Source organism: Cervus canadensis, chromosome 10, assembly GCF_019320065.1.
Source record: "Cervus canadensis isolate Bull #8, Minnesota chromosome 10, ASM1932006v1, whole genome shotgun sequence".
NCBI lineage: Eukaryota > Metazoa > Chordata > Mammalia > Artiodactyla > Cervidae > Cervus > Cervus canadensis.
Genome location: NC_057395.1, coordinates 42,068,814 through 42,084,842, shown reverse-complemented (window position 1 = coordinate 42,084,842; position 16,029 = coordinate 42,068,814). Strand labels below are relative to the sequence as shown.

The 16,029-nt window shown below is 45.7% G+C and overlaps 1 protein-coding gene across 3 annotated transcripts in view; it reads right to left on the bottom strand.

The window, feature by feature from the left end:
• The window catches only part of KIZ (kizuna centrosomal protein), a 90,874-nt gene that overhangs the window by 34,113 nt on the left and 40,732 nt on the right, over nt 1-16,029 (bottom strand). For all 3 annotated transcript variants that reach the window (XM_043479374.1, XM_043479376.1, XM_043479375.1), the window contains exon 7: nt 3,320-3,470. In XM_043479374.1, coding sequence (XP_043335309.1) covers nt 3,320-3,470 — 151 coding nt within the window. The remainder of the gene's footprint in view (nt 1-3,319; nt 3,471-16,029) is intronic.

Here is a 16,029-nt window from a genome sequence, read left to right as displayed (position 1 = left end):
CTTAATAAAATAAAAAACCTCCATATGGAATTCAGTGTTATTAATGCAGATACAGAAGAGCAAGAGAATGAAAAACCAGGGAAGTTGACAGCGTGGCTGTTCCCCTCATACACAGATTTAACTGACCCTTCCTCAAGAACCTGGCACACCAGAAGTAATTGCTTAGTGTCCAAACAGAAGTACAAGTGTCATCACTGAAGCTGTACGTGAGTTACAGGACAGGAAGGAGACGGTACCAAAGTAGCGATGAGAAGAAAAGGGAAGTATTCACACGAGCCAGTGAAGGAGTAGTCAAGAGAGGAGGACGGAAGCCCAGGCCACCATCTGGGGAGGGGGCAGGGACTCTCGAGGCTGCTTCCACCTGCTCTGTGGGTGACACTGGTGGCTGCGCTGCTTTGCCTCTGGGCGCCTCCCCGGGTGGAAGCAGGCACCACTTAGGAGAAAAGCAGTATTAAGGTACTTGGTATTTTAATGAAGCACCCAACTCATTTTTTTTTTTCCACATAGAGTAATTACAGATTTTCCTGATTTAAAAGCATGCAGCTCAATTATGTAATTGCCTAATAGGTTATGCGGGTGCTGTGGATCTTATCTGGTCTCGGGAGGACATAATCCGAGTTTCGGTGGCTTTAATGATGTATTTACTCAAGAGACGGGATTGACTCCAGCTGATGGCAAGGGACCCACAGGTAAACATCATTTACATGTGGCTGTTTAATTAGCCATTTACCCAAGAGATCAAAGTAAATATTTCTCAGCTTCATTAGACTCTTAATCAAGTGATTTCTACTAGAGCTTTCTTAAATTTTGAAAATCTCTTACTTTAAAAATTTTTATCTACAGAGAAATATTTAACCATATTATTTACTGAATATATATACTGTGAATACAGGACAACAACTCAGAGACACTTGACTGTGCTGATTTGTGACTCTAATGGTCCTATAGCCCAGAAAAGCATCCTGTCCTCACATCTGCCAGGCTTGTCCTGCCCACGTCACTCGGGTGGGCGAGTCTTTAGGGCTGTGCTTTTTTTCAGTCACAACCTATTTAGAAACTGCCTGCTTGCTTCTATTTATAAGGATGGATTTTGTCATTTATTTATTGGTAATTTTTATGGTTGTCACTAGATGGTGATTTAAAAAGGAACAAAATACCTACTAGGGGAGGTAGAAGGTTATTTGACTAATGAGCTATCAATTGGGCACCCCTCTTCCTATTAATTATGGAGTATATTATTTGAAAAATTATGAGTGAACTGGTTGTCTGGAACTTGGAATATGTTTTCTAATATAAACAACATCTTAAAAAAATAGACAAGGAGATGGTAAATGGCAATACTGTAGACCAATGCTTATTTTGCCCTTGATGTGACTGAGATATAGTGTATCTGCAGTGAGTATGAATGGAAAACAATGTTGTTACAAAACAGAACTAAATACAATGGGTAATAAAACCTGAAAACAAAATCCTTATTAAGATCTACATTTATCATTAGATACGAAAAAGAATCTAAAAAGCAATGGTTCTGTTCTTCCTAAAGAACACAGTTCTTTTTTCAAGAACATTTACATGGACGATGACATACCGCAAACAAGACAAAACTGAGGGTTAGTTACTGAGTCACATGCAGCGCAGTAAAATGAAAATGTGTTCAGGAAGGATGTGCACAAGGTTACCTTTGAAAAGGGCAGGATCTGTGAGGGGCACCCAGGGGCTGTATCTCTACCTGCAATAATCCACTCCAGAAGGAGAAGAATGGGGAGAAAGGAGGCAAGGAGGGAGAGAAGAGCAAGGGTAGGAGCAGTGGCAGGAGCAGAGGAGAGGGGAGGGCGAAGGGGTGGGGAACTGCAGAGTGCAGGGGTAACATCATGCAGACATGGGTCGGTGGCTTCACTGTGCTGCTCCGTGTGTGTGTGTGAAATGCTTTTTAAAAAGTCCTTCTACTCTTTTCTAATTAGAGAGCTGGGGGAGGGGGTGTTGGGCAGGGCTGAAGGTGCTCTGAAAGGCTGGAGGGCAACACAGGCTCTGGACAGCGCTGCAAAACAGGCTGTAGCTTTGGGACAGAGGGGCAAGGACTGCCTCCAGAGGGGGCTCCTGTGGAATCCTGAACTTTGTGCATAATCAAAATAAAGAAGTATTAAAGCCAGAAAACTCTATGTTATATAGCAAGTTAAGCATGTGTGAGGATGAAAACACATACTTGGAGGGAATTCCCTGGTGGCGCAAAGGTTGGGACTCCATGCTCTCACTGCCTCGGCCTAAGTTGGATTCCTGGTTAGGGATAAGATCCACTAGCCAGATGGGCCACTCTGGACCTGAGTTTCTGCCCTCCAGCCCCACCCACCGCACCTCCCTGGGAACCGGCTCCATGACTCTGGTCCAGCATGACCTGCTCTACCTGCGCCAAGTGCTCAGTCCACTCCCGACTGTCCTGCTGAACCACGGCTGGGTGCATCCTTGGCTGTCCCCTTCCCAGTCCATGGGGACTAAATTCCTTGAGGCCCCTCCTGCAGCCCGGCTCAAGGGGCTCTGCAGCTTCCCAAACTCTGCTGAACCCGTGAACACCTCTCCTGAGCTGGGCCAGACTCTGTACAACTTCTGGTCCCTGTCCCTAGGTGTAGTCTGCTCCTCAGCCACGACAATGGCTCCGTTTGCCGGGAAAGTGTGCACGTTCTTGACCTGTTCTTTGGCCCCTAAGTCCGTCACCCACCCCCTCGGAGCCTGCTGAAATCCTGCCGGGCTTTTCAGGGTCACCTTCGCATGCCCCTCAGCTCTCTCAGTTATCACGTCTGCCCTCCCTGCTTCTCCAGCTGCCTGGCTCCCATTCTGGAGGGTCTAAGCCCTCTGCCATGTTCCTACTGCGGACACCCACTCTGCCATTCCCCAGAGGGGCCGCATGGGATTTCTCTCTCTCCCCCCCGTGGATCTGGGCTGCTGCCTAATCCACAGAAATGGACGAATACATATTTGCTGAGTTGACAAAAACGACCACACAGTATGTTTAAAGAATGATGTAGAGAAAGAAAACCAGAGTTCTCCAAGAGGCTCCTAAGTTCCCTGGACAAATGTTGCGGTAGGTACTTTTAATTAGGTTACCTCCAGGCCCTGGGTTAACTAACCTTACGTAAGAAAGGACCTGAAATGCCTACACAAAACACTATGCAAAAGGTCTGAGATCAAAGTTCATCCAACCAACCACAAAAGCTCACTTACAATTTACATTTTTCAAATATATTAATCATTGTTAAGGATGTTAACTATTTCCTCAAATGACTAACTTGTACAATTTGAAACTTAAAGAATAAAAAGTACTAACCTTTGTCCTCTGGTCCAGTCTATTGACCAGGAAAACTTCAGACTGCTTCCCTACTTTCTCTTCTTGGACAGAAGTATCATGTCCTTTCAGGGCGGCAATATGCTGACCCGATTGTGTCCTTAATAAGCCTGAGGCTGGTGCTTGTTCAAACCTATGAAACACAGAGTCCCATTAGACAAGTGCAATGCTGGGTGACTTATGAGTCTCCTGTATTGTTAAAGGTCCCCACAATCATGCTAGTAGAAGACAGTTTACACAGAAAAGTCTGGAACCTAATATAATCTGGGATAAGGGGATTTCCAGAGTTCAGGTTTCTTTTTGCAGGGTACCTTTCATTTTATTTTAGTTATGATATCATTGATAGATGAGCATTCTCAACTCTGTCTGCACCCTAGGACCACCTGGGGGGTTTTGCATCACCTAGGTACTTCATGCCATTGCTTCGGAGTTCAGGAAAACTAGTTAGTCTGGCGGAGGGCGGGGAACCCAGCAAATTGAGACTTTCTTTAAGACTCTCAGAGCAATTCTGATGTGTGGTCACTGTTTCTTAACTAGTGCAGAGGTGGTCAGGCTCCTCTTAAAGGTAAAGAAAAACAACAGTTCATATCTCCACCTCAATTAGTTTATTCTTATTGTACTCTTGCACTGCTTTCATTTTTTTTTTAATAACTATTAGGAAAAAGTCCAATGTAAGCCTATATTGCTGTCTATAATATTGTATTTAGATACTAATCAGAAGAAAAATGTGCTGTATTTTAGGCCGGGGGCAGGAAACACATCAGATGAGCCTGGAGCACCTTGTCCCAGGAAGGGAGGAAGCTCTTGGACCCTGAGTTGTGTGAACAGGCCTCAGCGGTTGTGCCAAAGAGGCACCCACTGGCCAAAGATGAGACAGTGTGAGAGCCAAAAGAACAGGGACTAACATGGACTGGAATGCGGGGGATGTATAAAAATACATGAGTTCGTTTAAAAGATAAATAATAAAAAACCTTTGGATTCAGCCTTGAAAAGGAAGGAAATCTTTGTCACAGATTACAACATAGATGTACTACAACATGACATTCTACTCTGTTATATAAGCCAGTCACAAAAAAGCAGTATGATTCCACTAACATAAGATGCCGAGAATAGTCAAATTCAGAGGCAGAGTAGAGTGGTGGCTGCCAGGGGCTAGGGGAAGGAGGATTGGGTACTTGTTTAATGGGGACAGAGCTCCAGTTCTGTAAGACGACAAAGCTCTAGAGATCTGATGCACAAAAATGTGAATGTACTTAATGCTACTGAACTGTACACTTCAAAGGGTTAAGGTGGTAAATTTTATGTTTATGTGTGTTTTTACCACCAAAGTGTCAACAAACCAACCTTTGGATGCTGCTAGAGAAACAATTTGTTATTCTGGAAACTGGTTAAGGAAAGGGATGGAGTCAAGCATTTGTCCCGCCTTTGTGGTCAACAACAAAAAACACAAACAAAAAAAAAATTTTCAGAGTTACCAAGTAGTTGATGGGGAAAGTTTTTTCAATTAATAGATGCAAACAGAGGGCTGCATTAGAAAAGTCACCTGTTTTCTAAGTCCAAATTAATGAGTGCACCTAGGAAATGATCATAATGTTGAGGAAACTGCATAATGGAAGCTTTGAATCAGAGGCACCCGTCTGCCAGTGCTCAAGTCCTTAGCCCAGTCCTGGAAGCACACACGAAGGGACGAGCAGTCACGTGCCACCTGAGGAGGTGAAGTAAGAAGGAGCAGCACTGCCTGTGATGGCATTCTGCCAGAATAACCTGCCTGGAATATAATTCTGGATCCCGACCAACCAGCAGTTTACAGGGAACATCATTTGGGTCCTGATTCAAAGACAGCAAATGTAGACAGACTGCTTTTGAGAAAACCAAAGCAAAGTGACAAGGACTAGGTAACAAAGAATTTTCTTAAGTGGTCAAGTATTAAATACTTGTACTTTAGAGATGTATTTGTGAGAGGAAAAAATGTTGTCTGTTTTAAACTACTGAAGAAAAAGTGTGGGTGAGGGAAAGAGATAAAACAAGACTAGCAAAATGTTGACAACTGTGGGTCTGGGAGAGGGTATGTGGGACTTTATTACATTCACGCCGACTTTTCTAGATGTTTAAACATGTCAAAGTGAAAGTGAAGTCGCTCAGTCGTGTCTGACCCTTTGTGAACCCATGGACTGCAGCCTACCAGGCTTCTCCGCCCATGGGATTTTTCAGGCAAGAGTACTGGAGTGGGTTGCCATTTCCTTCTCCAAAACATGTCAAAGTATATACTAAAAATCTGTGTACTAATATGTGCAACTTACTTAGAAATGCATAAAAATAACAGATTGGAATTGATGGATGGATGGATGGGAAATAGATTTGGGAGTGTAATAAAATGTCAGTGGTAGAAGCTGGGTGGTAGGTATGTCAGTGTTACAGTTTTTCTCATTTTTCTGTATGTTTGGAAATTTTCATAATAAAATGGGAAAGAAGTCTAGGTGTAATTCAGAACCTTTAAAAAGAAATCTTAATTGTTTTAAGATTTGGCCGGACCTAACCCCTGCTTTTCCCCAAGACTTGAATAAAGTGGGATGCATCACTGGAATCCTTGAACTTATTTAAAAATTTCCCCAGATGATTCCAAGGTTCCTGGCTGGTCTGGAAGGAAGACTTGTTTCTCCTGGTAACATCTAGACCTCACCGACGTCATAAAGCTTCCAAGTCCTCTGTTCTGTTCTATGTCAATGAGTTACCCTTTGTATCTGCATCTGGGTTTATAGCGATTTCCTTTCTAGGAAAACGCACACATGGGCCATTGTCAAATTCTAGTCCAGTCAGCAGGTATATTTCTCATAATGAGTAAAATCAATTGTTTCTATCTAGAAAGCAAGTTTAGTTAGGTTGAACTCAACTTGAAAACAAGTTTAATGAGGATGAATTAGTTGGGATGCACTGACTTATCAGACACCAGCCCTTCTGGTGACTGAGACACATGATTTCTGCAGAAGCAAAGCCAAGGCAAGACTCTGGTTACTAACACCTCTTCCAACTGTAACCATTCTTTGTGTCCTGACATGAAAGCACTAGCTGAGGTTTCCTGTAATTATTACACTTGCTTCATAAAAGGAGAAAACTCACAGGCTCAAAAAGCAAATGAACTTCTGGAGGAGAGACAGCATCAGAATCTGTGACTTCTGAGCGGCTGAGCCAACACCTGGCAACCAGGAAGGCTTGGGCCACGGCAGACCCTGCGTGGAGTCCTGCCCCGGGTTCTATACAAACACACAGAATCAGAACATCTATGGAGCAGTTCAGAGGACTTAAAGGAGTTTTTTCCTCTTTTGTCCACTTCACTTTTCTAAGTTTCTAGTAGCAACGTCACACAGAAAAAAAAAAAAAAAACAAAGCATGATGTCAGTTCAATTATATACTCCTCTAATTAAAAATAGAGTTTAAAGTCTATAATTAATCTCATACACTTATAACGGTTTCCAATGAGAAAACTGCAATTTAAGCAAAGGTACCAGCATTTCCTAACTACAACTGATTTATAACAGATGGGTAATCTGACCAAAGTTTTAAATGCAGACAAAATAATAAATATCTTGAATTTTATGCTGAACATAAACAGAATAAAATAGATTTCTACATACTATACTCCACATACTATAAACCTGACAATTTTTCAGCATTAGTTTGAGAGCACAATGGGGCAAATGTATCTGAAAGGAGCCACGGATAGAGACAATTGCACCTGGAAAAGATACAAAATCATGGGTGGTCTCATTACGGTTTCCACAGAAGACAAAGCAATTAAATAATCACTTTTATGTTAAAATATATTTTCCAGGAGGCAATAAAGAACAATTTTTTTTAAAATCGACTGCCTCAAATGACATGCATCATATTTTAAAAACTCAGAATTGTCTAAAATAACAACTTACTAGTAACAGTAAGCCTTTCACACGAAGGTCTTACAACATTTAATCCCAGGTATAACAAAAATCAATAAAAACAATAATAATGATGATAGGAATGATTTTGTCCTTTTTTCTTTGAAGAGCCTTCATTTTGTGATAGAGAATTCAGAAATCTACCTTTCCAATCTATGCTGTGGACCAGGTGTCCCATTTCCTGGATGGAAATGAAGCAAAGAGACAGATGTTACTTGCTGAGGTTTGCTCAGGGGCACAAGCAGGGCCATGGCCACACAAAACATGGCTCTGTTCACAGGCTTTCAGGAGTTCATAAGCTGTTAGAGCCTTCCTGTTCTGCCCAGCTGACATCAATGTCACTAACAATTGAGAAACAGAAGTAGATGATTCTCTTCAAATCTGTGTTTCTGGAATGACCAGCAGACAGCTTCGGTCTAAGGGCTGTCCCTGGCAGACAGGAATACCCCATTTAGGGAAATACCTAGCAATACCTTGCCTGTAATGCAGGAGACCTGGGTTCAATCCCTGGGTTGGAAAGATCCCCTGGAGGAGAGCATGGCAACGTACTCCAGTATTCCTGCCTGGAGAATCCCATGGACAGAGGAGCCTGGTGGGCTACAGTCCATGGGGTGGCAAAGAGCTGGACACGACTGAGCGACTAAGCACAGCACAGCACTAGGAATACCTCCTGGGTGCTGAGGGCACAGGAGGTGGTGAACATGCAGAGGGCAGGGGAGCGTGATGCCAGGACTAAGACCTGTTAGGAAGGACTGGCAGCTAAGACCAGACTGCCTGTCTCTCAAAGGTCAGACACTTGGGGCTTTTTCTGATGCTAGAGAGGGAACCAGTGGCAATCAGTGTGCAAGGAACGGCATCCTCAGTCATGACACAGGGTAATTCTGATTATAACAGACCACAACAGTGACTTCAGGAACCATTCCTGACTTCTTTATCTGGCTTTAAAAAATGACTGTGGCAGAGACACAGTTCCGAAGGCTCCAGATATTAATTTTAAAATTTGTGTTGGTCATAAAGAAAGATCATTTCTTCTTGGAAGGCTGATTTATACATAACTGTAGATCAATAGTCATGGAAAATGCAACCTCTCATAATGGGAACGGACGCTCTATTTATGCATGTTGAGAAACTGTAACAAACGTGGGCCGAGTCGATGGAGATGGCATATCTTATCACCACGCCACAGTCTGGCAGCCCAGGTTAAGAGAGTCACATGATGAATCACCTAGTCTAACAACTCAGTCCACAGAGAGAATTATAAATTCGTATATGCCTTCATGCGACATACCAACACTGTGGTTTATGCCAAACAATATATCAACAGACACAGAGGTGGTGAGAAAGAAGTGGGGGTCCAGCTGAAGAGCCTCACGGCACACAACCACCAAATGGCCAGAGAGACTCCTCTCCAGCCAGCTTCTCCCACCCTTGGAAAGGGCATTTTAAGACTGCCTTTATCTTCACTTTGCATGATAAAAAACATGAAAGAGGATTTCCATGCATTGCCTTCACTGCTGTAAGCTGAAAAGCTACTGACCAGGACGGGCAGGTCCGACCTTCTCTGTAGTGTGGAGATCACAGCAAGATGCGGAAGCAACTGTAAACACGTTCAGCATTGGTGACCCTCACCCTGCGGTCTGTGGGATGGAGTCCTGTGATCAGCCACGTTTTCTTGGGACAAGGTCCTTTTAGAGACCATTACCCTGACGGCTCCTCACGCCCTGATGGGACCCGATACACACTGGATTTATGCCGAATTCCACTCTGAAAACCATGTTATCCTGCCTGTTTATATCCTTACACAAAAGAGTCTGCATGATACACAGAAAGGACAGTAGACGCCAGATGTTAAGACAACCAGACCTGAAAGCCATCTCACTCTCCCTGCCAGACAAGGCCTGTTCAGGTGGGCTGACCACATCTGAGCAGCCATTTGTTCTCTGCTGGAAAACGGTGGGGACAGACTTCAGTGAGGGGACTTCACTTCAGTCAGTCCCCCAAATAAAAATCAGGGTAAGGACACTGGTAACATTCATGCACCCATGAATTAGGCACCTACCAGGGGCAGCAGTGGACAAACCACTACCCATATTATCTATCTGTAATGCTGTGAATTTAATTCAGAAGCCCAGATTGCCACAAAGCTTCTGAGGCCCTGACAAGACACCCAGAGTGTCAAGAAGGTGCGTGAAGGGATAAGATTTCTGACTGATTCAGAAACAACCATGACTCACATGTGCCAACCACCCTGCAAACGATTAACCTCGCTCACTCACCCCCATTTTTGAGCCACTGAAGGTACATGGTTGGAGCGGCACTCTCACACTTGAGGGAGCAGAGGTAAGCATGCATTCAAGCCCGGATAGCAGGGCCCCACCTCCAGACTCCTGTTTCAGTGGATCTGGGGTGGGATCCAAGAACGTGCATTTCTAACGAGCTTCCAGGATTTGTGGATGCTGTTGGTACAGGAACTATACTCATCAGAGGCCTGCATCAGCAGCATGACCTAGGAAACGCAGGGACATCTGCCTGGACACCTGTCTAGCGGGCAGTTCTGCTGCACTACCACCTGAGTGTTCACCAAGTCATGTGAACATGCGAGACTGAGCTTACCCATGTTCCCTCCCCACGAGTAAGCCTTAAAATGTTGCTATGGGCAGGGGTTCAGCAGATACATGTGCAGGGATTGAGCAAGATACAGGAGCAGGGATTGAGCAGATGTATCCGATTAACAATTAGGAACAAATACATTCACAAAGACAGATGGTGAGGCCACAGTTAAATCGATGCTCCAGGGGCCCAGCAGAGCTGACCGTGTACAGCAGTGTTTCCCACCCTTATCTGGGAACAAGGAGGGCCTCTCCACCACGGCAGCAACTGGAAGACTGTCACACCTGACTCGCTTGTTGTCACCGCCACCCCCAGGGCAGAGTTGAGGGAGCTGGTGAAGGACAGCGGCTCCGCAGGTGTGAGGGCCTTCTCGTAGGATGTCACTGTGGTTACAGAGCCTATAAAATAAAACAGGTGCCGCAGGAGACATTTATTTGAGCCCAGATGGTCAGCTTCTAGAAACTATGGTGGCTCTTCGTGGTTTACTGAAATATATCTGTAATATAATCTAAACATAAAGACGCAGCAACTAGACTGTCTCTTGACAAAGATGTAAAACGGGGTGGTTTGAAAAACTTGTCTGCGTGAAGGTGGCTGTTTTAAATCCATCAGAGGAAGTGGCTTTAACCCTTCGCAGACTTCATGAGGTTCACATCCACAGCTGTGCAATCTCACTGCACATCCCACCTGACTGATAGGAATGACAGATAATCTGAACAGCAGAAAAGGCTAATTTCACATTGTCAATCATAACAAAGTTAGATCTCCTCCACTCACATGAAATTTACTTAAATTGTCACTGCTAAGAAATTGAAAACTGCTGGCTGAAGTAGAGGTTACGTCCTCTATTTCTGAATGCAGAAAAAATGACTATTATTTCTCCATTCAGATCCCACTGCAATGAAGTTTTCTTTATTCTTAGAAAGAACAGGAAGGAGTGGAAAGAGGGATCTAGCCCTTGTCATCTTTTTACAGTCCACAGGGACACTGGTGGAGTGTTAATTGTTCTAGGTTAGGTCTGTCAGGATCACAACAGTCTCCAAAGAGTTTGGTTAGTAACTTCCTTAAAAAAAAAAATGACAGTTTGCATGATTCTAAAAAGTCATGGGAGAAGATATCAAAGACAAAATACTTCTCCTTTAAAGAAACTGATCACATATGTAGCTGGCAATATACAACACATTCCCCAAGAGGAAAACGAAGCAACTTACAAAGTAATGTTCATAGCAAAGTATTACTAATTTGTAATCAGTCTAACAGTTGGGAGAGATCTAATGGTTGGACTAAATTACTCAGTCTATTCGATGGCCATGTGCCTGATGATACAAGGATGAAAAAGACCTGCTCCATCTGTACACTGGTGGCTTGCCCCCCACCCCCTCCAAAGCAGGCCTTCACCCTGGGCAGGAAACAGAAATGGGTCCACAGATTCAAGCCTTGTTCTGGACTCTGGGCCCCCCTGTTGGCACCTCCAGCTCCAGGCCAAGTCCCAGCTCTTGTCTAAACCCTGAGCCTGTGGCCCATGCCATGTTGGGTCCTCATTGTCGGACCTCGGCTGCCCCAAATCTCCTCGCCTGTGGGATGTGCAGTACCTATGTCTACCAGCTTTTTCGAAGGCAAACTCTGGGTCCTGATTCTCCCTAGAAGATTGTACCTTGTCATCAACCAATTCACAGTGAGACCTGCCCTTAAGACGACGAAGATAAGCCAATTTCAGAGCAGTAACGATACGTAGAGGGGAAGATGGTCAGGAAGGTGGGGCAGGGCCCTGTGCTGGGCAGGATGCAGACAGAGGGAGACCATAGCTGAAGCCAGGAGGCAGCAAGGCAAAGGCGAGGGAAAGCCAGGCTAAGAGGGGGTGGGGCCTAGCAAGGAGATAAGCTGGCCTTGGTGGTGACTGGATAGTAACAGGAAATAAGATTCAGTATAAAACTCTGGCAAGGAAACAGTGATAAACGTCGTGGGTTTTTGAGTCATGGCTGGTTTCCTGGCAGCTGTAGCTGTGGACAGGGCTGATGAGGGAGAGACGGGCCAGGGGACCGACCCTCTGCTCTGGGTGGCAGGGGACGAGCTCGCAGATGTGAGCTCAGTGGTGGGCGGCAGATGGGGAGGACCCACAAGCCCACCGCTGGTGGGGTGAGGATGCTAAAGGCCGGGGCACAGGTCAACCTTAAAGGGCTGATCACCCCAGGCTCCCATGGCAGAGTGTCTCAGTGAGGTTAGATCTTTCCAGTTTTTAAGAGAAGCTGGAAATTCACCATTGCTTGTTTTATTTTTATAGGATATCTCTCAGATTTTAACATGCGGCAACTATTCAGAAGAATGTTAAAAACTGTGCTTGATAAACAAAGCCACGCTATGGGCTCGGGATCTCCAGCTTAGATGGCCTCTAGACTCACTTTCCAACCAGGGGGAACAGGGGTGAGCCCTGAACAAGGGATGTGGCTTCTGTATCCTTGCAAACCTGAGTACAGTAGAGGAGCTTGGCAGACATCAGCTCATGCTTCTGTGCCAAGGTGGAATGCGGCAGTGCCCCCCAGGGACGAGTATCTTACCTCTGCCACTCTTAGGAATGATGAGAAGAGAAAGCCGATCAGTGGGGCCTGGTTACTGTTATAAACTCCTTACGGACAATGCTCCCCGACTCCAGCATCCTCGCCCTTCTCCATCCCAAGTACCACCACGGCAGAGCCAGTGAGCAATCACACGCCGAATGCCTTCCCTCTTTGCCAGTCTGCTGAGTCCAGATGTCAGGCCTGCTCAGACCAGCTGCCTCCTTCACAGGATCTTTCTCAGCCCTGAGCTCCTCCAGCATGAGCAGACAGCACTCCACGCTGTGCTGTCCTCCAGCTACGCCCCATCTGACAAGTCTTCCCCACATGACTGAGAGGCCTGTTGAGAACAGCAAGGGTACTTGGGATTTCACAGGATGCTGACGACACTCTTAAGGACACTGTGTGCTGAACGACAGGACAAGATTTAAACCCCCATGAGACAATTCATGACATGTGTGTTGTTACAGCCTGTTTTTACACGGTGGTGTCACACTGGACCAGGGCTTCCAGGGCTCAGCAAGGAATGATCAACAAGATGGTCAGGGAGACGGCCACCAGCACTGTACCCACGGAGCCATGGCCCACCCCAGATTAACTCCTAACCTTGTGTGCCGAAAGATGAGTGGCTCTGAGTTGAGGATTTCTAACATTTATCTCCCCATGGGACAGACCTTAGTTTGCAAAATACCCATCAACACTTGCCTGCAAACAACTTAAATAATTCACACAATGTACAGAGTTAAAAGATTAAAGATGATGTGTGATGAAAATACCATTTTCAAATTCAAGAGCCCAGTTTCTTCCGTGTCTTCTATTTGCATTCCTACCAGAATACTTCAGCTAGAAGAGCATCGACCTGACAGCCCGTCTCTCTCCTGGGGAGAGAGGTACCAAGGCACTGGGCCCCTACCATCTGCTTGCTTTCTGTGAGGTCCAGCAAGAAGACAAATCTGCTTGAGGACAAGCAACACCTAGTAACACAAATGGATGCTTTAACAAAATTTTATTTTATCCAATAATACTTAAGCACACAATAAACTATGTTTTGGCTAAATTTAAAGTAAGTTTCTGAGAAAGCGTCATTTTCAGTCACACAGAATTTAGGACATAATTTACAAGAAAGCAACTTCATACCAGGCTAATGTGAGCAGTCAAGGTAGAGTTTTTTTTGTTTTGTTTTGTTTTTAAAAGAAATGAAAGGAGAAAAGACGCTTTTTCTTTCAGTATCACAAACTGAGAATTACTTCTTGGCAAACAGAAAATAAATTTCTCCTCAGCTCTAGCACGTGACTTTCACATCTGCCCTGGCTGTCGTCTTCAGGGCACTCGGTGAGCCCTTGGTGAGCATGTGCTTCTGTTAGGGGAAGCACACTGATTGAAACCGCCCACCCTGGCCAGGCACCATAGTAACCATTTGCATGAGTTGTTTTATGGCAGGAGATCCTGATAAGGAATACGGAACTAATAGGCCACCACCAGCCGGAAGAGTTCGGAAGAGAAGATCGAGAGGAGACACTACCTGTCCGTCCACTTCCCAGAATCCCTCTTGCTAGCATCCATCTTGGCTGAGCGATGCGTGCGCCACCAGGAAAGACTCTGAATTAGAATGATTGGCCAAAGACCACCCGGAAACTAATCCCATCACCATAAAACCCAAGACTGCAAGCCACGCGGCAGAGCAGTTCTCCTGGGTTCCCTTACCTACTGCTCTCCACCCGGGTGCCCTTTCCCAATAAAATCTCTTGCTTTGTCAGCATGTGTCTCCTCGGACAATTCATTTCCGAGTGTTAGACAAGAGCCCAGTTTCGGGCCCTGGAAGGGGTCCCCCTTCCTGCAACACTTCAGCTGCAGTGATGGAAGCCTGGCTTTGGGGTTTCATTCTCTCCAGGAGATGCAGTCTCTGCATGATGTGGGCCCAGACTCCAGACAGGGACGAGTCTGCTTACACAATTTACACAACACAATGTTACTTGTTTAAAGTTTTATGTATGATGTTTACTGTGTCTTACAGGAAATGGAAGAATCAGAAGGCAGTTATATCCAGAACGAAGTTTTAGGGAGGAAACTATGTCAGAAAGAGCAACAACAAGCAGGCATCACTCGCAGAGGTGGTGGTGGGATGTGAGCATGTCATGGAGGAATAACCCACACACGTGAGGGTGGGAAGAAGGCAACACGGCCTGCTAGTCTCTATCGGATTCCAGAGCTCGCAGAAACCTCGCCTGGAAACTCACAGCTTTGGTAGGTCATACTCTGCTTTTGAAACATAAGGTGGCTTTGATCTTTTCACTAAGAACACACGGTCTGGATAGAATAGATTTTAAAACCATCATTCCATCAGATCCTAGGTCTGGTTTTCTGCATTTAAAGCCCAAGGAAATTTGTTGATTATAATGAACAACACTGAAAAATCCTAAGACCCATGAGGTTCCTGGATTTAAACAGAAGCAACAGAATGCATTCACGCACCTCATGTTCTGAACCCACAACTGCTGCAAACTATTGGGTTGGCCAAAGAGTTTTCTGTAAGCTGTAAGGAAAAACCCAAATGGACTTTTTGGCTAAACCAAATGTAACTAATGAACCAAAGCCCAACCAAGGTCAGTCAAAACCCAAGTCGCTAACTCAATCTGCATAGCTTACAGGTCCTCCTGAAGCAATTTAGCACCTTTGCCAGTAAGAGAAAACCTCCCGTGACGCCCGCCCACCCACCCACAGGTACACACACACACACACACACACACACCACCACCACCACCACCACCAGCAACAGAGAGGCCCGGAGAAGCCCTACCTCCATAAAGATGCAAATTAAGATTTAAACAGGCTAACAATCGGCCGGAGCTAATCCTTTTACAGAGGTGTGAATGGCTATTGAGAACTGAATTCCGGCTGCCAGCTTTTGTTGAGTGGTCCTACAGACACATCTCACCCAGCAGCATCACCAAGCCACCGACTCTGAGGATGACTGATAAAACAGTTTCATCAGGCAAGCATCATTTGTTTGCTCTGATATCAAATTTCCTGATCATCCAGCCAAAAGCGTGCATGTAAGCAGACTGAGGCAGCAGTGCCTTGGGAGCAGGAACTAGGAGCAAGGGTCTCAGGCTTCATGCCCAGCAGCCAGAACAGCTGGGGGTACGGCCTTGGGGGAGTCTGGACGCGAGGGGGCGGGGGGGGGGGTTTGTTGGCCACACAAAACGGTGATAGAAAGGACAAACGCGTACATAGTTAAACAGTACTTTTCTTTTCACGGGCTGTCTCAAGAAACCTAGGTTTGGGGGGCTACCTCGGCCCCCATTGTGCAGCCCCCTGGGTGGTCCCTTCCGGGGGGCCACTTGAAGGCGCACAAAGCCTGGAGGAAGGGAGGAGGGGCGGCGGCACAAAGGCTGGGGCGGGGGCGGGGGGCAGGGGTCTGTGGTGCTGCGGGCCAGGGGTCACGAACAAGGCTCCTCTCTTCACCCGGGAAACAAGGCTCCTTGTCTTCACCTGGAGGCCGGGTGATGGCGCTGACAGCTGGGACCGGGGCACCCGTGCCTGTGAGGCGGCTCTTTCTTTAAAGCAGCAGAGGCCTTACAAGCAAAACCTTTGCCTT